The sequence below is a fragment of the Montipora capricornis genome, chromosome 6 (genome assembly GCF_036669925.1).
Source record: "Montipora capricornis isolate CH-2021 chromosome 6, ASM3666992v2, whole genome shotgun sequence".
Lineage (NCBI taxonomy): Eukaryota > Metazoa > Cnidaria > Anthozoa > Scleractinia > Acroporidae > Montipora > Montipora capricornis.
The window spans coordinates 27,279,644-27,287,143 of NC_090888.1; the positions used below are offsets into that span (position 1 = coordinate 27,279,644).

The 7,500-nt window shown below is 39.9% G+C and overlaps 2 protein-coding genes across 2 annotated transcripts in view; both read left to right on the top strand.

The window, feature by feature from the left end:
- Nucleotides 1-7,500, top strand: part of LOC138051886 (ephrin type-A receptor 4-like) — a 172,213-nt gene that overhangs the window by 56,210 nt on the left and 108,503 nt on the right. The window contains exon 5 of the mRNA XM_068898180.1: nt 772-1,110. Within this exon, the coding sequence (XP_068754281.1) occupies nt 772-1,110 (339 nt within the window). The remainder of the gene's footprint in view (nt 1-771; nt 1,111-7,500) is intronic.
- Nucleotides 3,464-7,500, top strand: part of LOC138051887 (fibroblast growth factor receptor 3-like) — a 51,786-nt gene continuing 47,749 nt past the window's right edge. Inside the window, exon 1 of the mRNA XM_068898181.1 lies at nt 3,464-3,574. Coding sequence (XP_068754282.1) covers nt 3,485-3,574 — 90 coding nt within the window. The 5' untranslated portion in view covers nt 3,464-3,484. The remainder of the gene's footprint in view (nt 3,575-7,500) is intronic.

Below are 7,500 nucleotides of genomic sequence, written 5' to 3' on the forward strand. Positions count from 1 at the left end.
GACATTTAGAGATGAAATATTTTTCCTATCTTGCGTCAAACAAAAGTTACCTCAAGATTTTTCCATCTATCATAGTCTTTCTGGGCTATTCACGGAAACTACCGGTACTTAACAATAACCGACACGGTCTGATATTAAGCAGATGGCTTTTTGCAACTCACACAATCTTCGACAAAAACCTTGAAACACTTTGAATATTCTCGCACCGTATTCGTCCCCCTCACTTTTCCAATGTTGTTGCAGCCAGTCAAACAGTAAAATGTCATCCCAACAATGTGCAGGGGAAGGGGGTGTTTCAAGGATTTTTGGCGAGGATTGTAGGTTGAGCTTGCAATCCCATCGAAAACCAGTACCTGATCAACTAAAAAAAAAAAAAAACAGCTGACCTCGGTGAGCTTAAGCTTGAGACCGCGATATGGTCATGTGATACTGGTCAGCGTATACCTTGTTCTGACAGGTGTCAGTTAATCAAAAGATGGATGTCCAATATCAAAGATGTCTGCTGTAACCTAGCATGATACTGGTCCCTTTGGCATACATGGATGGGGTGGACGGACGGACGGACGGACGTAGGGACGGTCAAGACGTCATGGCTATAGAACTAAATTTTCTCGCATCGATGGGTTACCATATTTTCTTAGCAATGGTGCTCCGAGCGCGCGCTCAGAGCTCCGCTATCAAGTATAGATATAATTAGTGAGCGTGAAGTGAACTTCAAAAGTGATTATTTGCGTTGTGTCATTTATTTGTGATCGATATATTTCTACACAGCCTTGCCCCTGGCTCCGTTGAACGCCAGTGCAAGCATGCCTACAACAACACATTTAACCATGAGTTGGATACCACGGAATAGTGTAAACAGAACACTACGATATTCCATTGATTGCTTCATGTGTGAGTCACGAAACGACACAGAGTGCCGAAAGCTTTGTGGTCCAAATGTGCAGTTTCAGCCAAGCCGAGACAATATCTTTAACGCCAGTTTAACAGTGGATGGCTTGCAGCCTGGTAGCTTTTATTTATTCAGAGTTTACTCTGTTAATGGGTTGAATAAACAGGAAAAAGACAGGGACAGATGGAAGTATGCAAGAGTGTTTGTGCGTACCAAGGGTAAGATATCAACTTGGATGTCATAATTATCTTCACCGCTATTGTTGCATTACCGCTAAACCAATTCCTTATTACTATTTTCATCATTGCCCCCGCAGGGTTTTGGCCCAGACAAACCCAAGGAGGAAACCGAGAAGCCCCTGCATTGCTACGACGTATAATTAACCTGTTGAAAGGACGTCCCAATGTAAATCTTATTGCGCAAAGTTCTGCCACTAAATATCTCATTGTTCAGTTGTACATTTAAGAAAAAAAGCAACACGATCATTGCGTCTTTCTGTCTTTTCCGTAAAGCTATTTAGACGTTCGCGCCCATTGCTACTGCACATTTTTTCGCGCATGTCACGCACACGCCATGCATCGCAGACCACGAGGGTAAACAAACATGGCATCAAGCCCCGAGCCAGTGTTTCGCCAGTGTTTGATCCTCCCTCGGGCAAAGGGTCGCTTGTTGCATAATGGGATAGCTGTGGCCCAAGGTCTTCTCGGAAAACAACAATAAAAGCAAGGTGACACACGCTAACACATCACGCATGCGCACAACCATTTCACCCGGTCAATTAGCAGCCATGGAGTTTGGCTGTTCCCAACCCAGCTTACCACATGTATGGCATGTGAAGCTGTCTCTTAAAAGGGTGCTAATCACATCCGCCTGGTATGTTAGCTACGCCATGTTGATGAGGCCCAAAAGGCTGAAACAGCTGTCCGTGGCTGCTAATTGACCGGGTGAAATGGTTGTGCACATGCATGATGTGTTGGCCACATCGGGTTGGTGTTAGCGTGTGTCACCTTTCTATTATTGTTGTCTTCTCGGAAATGTCACTCAATGACGTGACAGTGCAAATAGACAATCGCTTTAAGGGCCCACCGACGTGTTTTTTGGGGTGCGTTTCCAAGGATGTTACGGTAAAGTAATTTGAGAGAATTTGGCATTATTTTGGTCAGTTTCCAACTTTTGCAAACCAGTGACCCTAAGAATGATGTCATCATGCCACGCCCATGGTCACGTGACCAATAAAAGAAAACTCTAAATTTGTCTACGTGCTACACAATTTGGGGATTTAATCAGTGGTTTGATAATAGACCAATTTCGATATATTAAAATTCAGTCCTAAACAAAAGGCATCATCTCGAGGCTCTGGGGAATAAATAAAGGATTTCTATGAGGTTATTCCCCAGAGCCTCGAGATGATGTCTTTTATTTAGGACTGAATTTTAAGATATCGAAATTGGTCTATTTGTATTCGTCTTTGCACCCAGCTAAGCATAGTTTTCTTTTTATTTTGAAAAATGTTCTATTTAAAGAGATAAGCGATACTGAAATACCCATAACATTTTTAAAAAAGACGAGTTAAAAAAAAAACAATGCTTAGCTATATTCTGTATTTGGGGGTGAAACGTGCCATCGGAAAAATTAATTCAATTTAAAAACCGCTGGAAATTTAGAGCTCTTTCAAACCGGAAGTCATTTCGTTTACGCATGCGTAGTTGATACAAGAACGAGGGCGAGGAAGGGCGAGGAAAAACCTTTCGATGCAAACAAATGTTAGTGCAGTGATTTTTGATTGTGAGTAGGTTTTCTGGTCATCTCACGATATGATGACGTCAGTCACCGGAAGTGACATTTCAAAATCCGTCTTTGGGCCCTTAAGAACTTGGCAGTGATTTTACTCTCTCGAATGCTCGGTGACCCCTATTTTTCTTTCCGTAGTTCACTTCCTTTCCTGATTTTGTCCATTTTAACGAAACAAAAAAAAATTTGTATGTGAAAAGTTACAAATATTTCGCCTTTTAAGCTCTCGTGCAACCGAGGTTTTCTTTCTTAGACTAATATGTATCGTTTTTCAAGGTCTATTTCACCTCAGAAAAAGAAATCAGCTGCAAAAAGTTTGTTTAGTTATATAAGTTATGTTGAATAGGCCATTTCCGAGTTGCTGTTTGTCTCGGTTTTGAAGTGAGTCTTGGTGCTTAACTATTGTAAGGGAAATGAGTTTGATTTGCACAAGAATGCACAACTCATTTCCATTTGAATGGTTGTGCACCAGGACTCGCTTTGAAACCGTGGCAATCAGTAACTCGGAAATGGGCTATTGAGTACGTTTATCTGACGTAAATTTCACTAATGTAGCTTTTTTTATTGCTCACAGTTGTAAGCTATGATCGTCTTAAAATAACGCAAGCTTCTAAAAATGCTCCTCATGATCTCGAGAATGAGCACGGTGACCCCCCATTTTTTTTGCAAAAAAAAAATCATTACCTTTCTGTGTGGCAAATCAGTATGTGGGAACAATTTGGGCGCGAACGTCCTTAAATGTTACTGTCGCTCCATCTCTCATTTATTTTAGAACAAAAGAGCAGGTTCGTGAGGATCGTGATGTCATTAGCTAATGAGGAATATCACGAGGATCTTCATAACCTAGAAAGTAAAAGATCTCAACAGTTAATTGAAAGATTTGAGCAAACGGTAAGTGGTTGGCGTTACATTCAGCCAAAAGAAGTTTTGATAATCCCCTGATATTAGTTGCGGCTTAATACTGGATTTTAGGATTTTTGTAATTAGAATTTAACTTATCAGAAAGTTCGATTTATTTCCTATTTTAAAGTTTTTTTCTTATATTTACATGGTTTTATAGCTTTTTAACATATTGTAATTCACCTATGGGTGCGAGAATATGTTTTCAATAAGCCTATTATTTATTGATTTATTGATTTATTTATTTTAGTACACCTTGTGCTCGTCATTTCCTTAATGTCCATTGGCGTTGTTAAATACAATGCACATCACAAGTTTAAAAATGAATATGCATGATAATCTAATTAACAATTAGATTATGAGATCGAGATTCCTATGAGGTGATTGTTGACTTTCAAAAAAAATTGACATTATTGAGAAAGCTGATGCGCTCACGCGCACAACTTAGATTTTAAATGGCAATTCAATCCGAGCGATCTTTTTCAGGCGCAAAGTTTAATAATACGTCAAGAAATAATTGGAAACCGTTATTTGAAGTAAATTTTAGTAAGAATTCCACTAAAACAGTTAGATTATTCGCTCTCGATTTCTATGAGGTAATAGTTGATTCGGCCTTCGGCCTCATCAACTACATGTACCACCTCATAGAAATCGAGAGCGAATAATCTAATTGTTAAATATGAGATTATAGTGAAAGCAACAAAAGCAGCAGCGTTAAGAAAAAAAATTATGATAATAGGGTCAATGGCACTTTCAATGACAACGACAAAGAGAGTGACAGTGGCAGCGACAAAGACAATAACAGTGACAATGCCAATGACACTGACCCTGGCCCAGACACTGAAATGACGCTGAAGATAAAAATGACGATGATCCTGATGCTGAAATCGGAAACAACAATAACACTGACAATGACAACGGTAAACTTTGAAGAGAATGACAGTGGCAATGGCAATGGCATTGACATTGGCCATGGCAAGATGACGATGCCAGTGACAATGATAACATACTCAAAGTGGATAGCCAGTAGTATAAATTATATGTTGCAGGTAAAATCTGTTCTCAGGTTGAATCCGTTTTTACCTACAATCTTAAACAGAATAAATGGAAAATTGAGACCACCCTCCTCCCCAAAATCGATGATGGGAAAATGGCGCGTTATAGCCTTCACGAGGCTTTAGGGCGAAGGGGGCACTTCTGTTCCATTTTATTCTGTCCAAGATTGTAGGTTAACTTGGTGATCCTCATTTTACCTAGATTAAATACACACTCTACCTAATCAACCCCCTATGAAAGGATTGAGAACATCTATACCTTCCCACAAGCTCTGCATTGCTCATCTCAACACATCTTAATATTCGTATCATCTCATCGGTTTCTCTACTCGTATATTTGCCCATTCAGTCCGAACAGTACGACACAGTAACGGAACAAAGAACTGTACTATGCACTTACCGGCTCTCCAACTCGGACCCTCCATATCCATAGTCCTGTGTCTTCACCATTACACCACAATGCTCAAACCGACACAGTTCTTTTTATCATTTACTTCTGTAAAATAAGTCAATTAATGTCCATGTATAATAACCAAAACAAATCTTAACCTTACCCTAATTTTCTCTCTTTAGGCTCCAAAAAAATTTCAACTCATCTGAGTTTGTATTCAACCTAGGCAAAATGGAGATCACCAATTTAACCTAGTAGATAAAAACGGATTCAACCTGAGAACGGATTTTACCAGCAACATATACATGGACAAGGATGGTTACAACCTGCTGGTGGCTTTTTAAAAAGGCCTGGAACCGGAGCTCCCATCTGATATGATCTTCCCATATTATTATTATTATTTTTATTATTATTACTATTATTATTATTATTATTATTATTATTATTCATCATCATCATCATCATCATCATTATTATTATGTCGCTGGCGCGCAGCGATGCGCGTGCCAAGAGAAAGCTGACAGTGCGCGGCGCGACCTAGAATACGTGACTAAATCTCTTCCTTTGAAAGCCAAGCGGGCTGTTGAGTTTATAAAGGAGAAAGGTGCCTCTAGTTGGCCCAGCGTTATACCGTTAAAACTTAAAGAATAAACTTCACTCTTAACGAGAGGGAGTTTAGGGACGCAATTAAGTTGAGATACGGTTGGGAATTCATTGACATCATGCGTCTGCGAGGACTTGTTTGATGCAGACCATGCCATGATTTGTATGCGAGGAGGATTTATTATACAGCGGCACAACGAAATTCGAGATCTTGAGGCTGAAATTTTGCAAGCAATGTGTACTGACGTTGAGATGGAGCCGGTTCTCCAAGACATTGCGGGGGAAGTGCTGCCGAGGGGCGCCAACAAGGCTGGATATCCGTGCACGGGGCTTTTGGCAGAGAGAACAGTCTGCGTTCTTTGGTGTTAGACGCAGACTCATTCAAGAATCTCAGCCGGAAGGAGATTTACAAGTTACACCAGAATGATAAAAAGCGTCTTTACTCGTCTAGAGTTCTTGAGATAGAACGGGCACATTTACACCATTGGTTTTTAATACTACTGGAGGCATGTCTGACGAATGTCAATGTTATCACAGCCGTCTCGCTGAGCTACTGGTAGTGAGGAAACAGGAGAGCTACGCTTCCACTATCGCATGGATTAGGACTAGAGTGTCATTTGCCGTTTTGAGGTCTGCATTGGTTTGCCTGCGAGGCTCGGGTACTAGGACGAGAACTACTCCAAATATACAGGAGACTGATCTAGAACTAGAAGTCTCAGTAGTTTCAGGCGAATAGTTCATCCTTCTGTAACTAGCGTTATCCTCCTGCAAATTTGACACTGAGTTTATAGCAAGATCGCTTATTTTTGTATTGAGGAGTTTATGGTCAATAAGTATTATTTAACAATTATTCTTTGAAATCGAGGTGAATAGTGGTAGAATATTTACCGAGCCGCAAAGCGGCAAGGTAAATATTCTGCCACTTTTCACCAAGATTGAAAAGAAGAATTGTTTTAGTATATACTCACGAAGTGATCTCAACAATAATTGCAGAAAAATCCATCCAAAGTCGATTTAATTGGCATCTCAATTCATGCGTGGAAAACGTGCAAGCGGTACAAAGCATGCGCGAAAGTGTTTACAGAAGCTTCAAACATGGCAAATCTAAATAACCTTCGTTAAAATCCTCGTCACAAACAGCAAAATGGTCATTTAGCACCGTTTAAATCAGAAATCTAAATCGAAAGTCTGCTTGTTAAAACATTTTCATCGTTCGATCAAAGTTTTTGAGGTTAATTTGAAATGGAAATTGAAAGTGCAGTTGGTAAGGGATCCACATGAAATGGTGGCTGTAATTGAGGTGCGCGTTGGTTTGTTGTCAAATGACCCGTCTTGTTTCCTTGCAACCATGTGGAACTTTCTTAAACATTTTTTTTAATTCCTCGATTTCACTAAGAAATTCGTTTTGGTGGGCGACCAGCCCTACAAGAGAGAATGACTCCGAGTGAAACAAATTGTTGGCGTAAAGATTGTTTAATTTGCAGCAATAATTTTCGGGAAAAGCGAAGTCAAACACTGGTTGGCAAAAGTATGAACTCATCTCTTACCTTTGAAAACTTTTAGGCCAAATTTTGTGGCCTTCTTTGTCTTCTGTACCTCAGCATCACCTTGAATTCTCAATATTTCCGATTCATAAATGCTGGCGAGTTTACGCCTGCCATTAGACGTAAACTCAGAATGGAGTGCTTCTTAATAATAAAGTAAGTCGGATTTAAATTGAAATGTGAGTTTACATTCAAAAATATGGGTGAACTGGCCTTTGAAGCGAGGACAACGATAAATCAGCTAACAAGATGGTGTCGAAAAATGGGAGCCCACTGGTGAAAAACATCTCAATTCGCTGTAAAGCTTCCCAACGTTGAAATTTT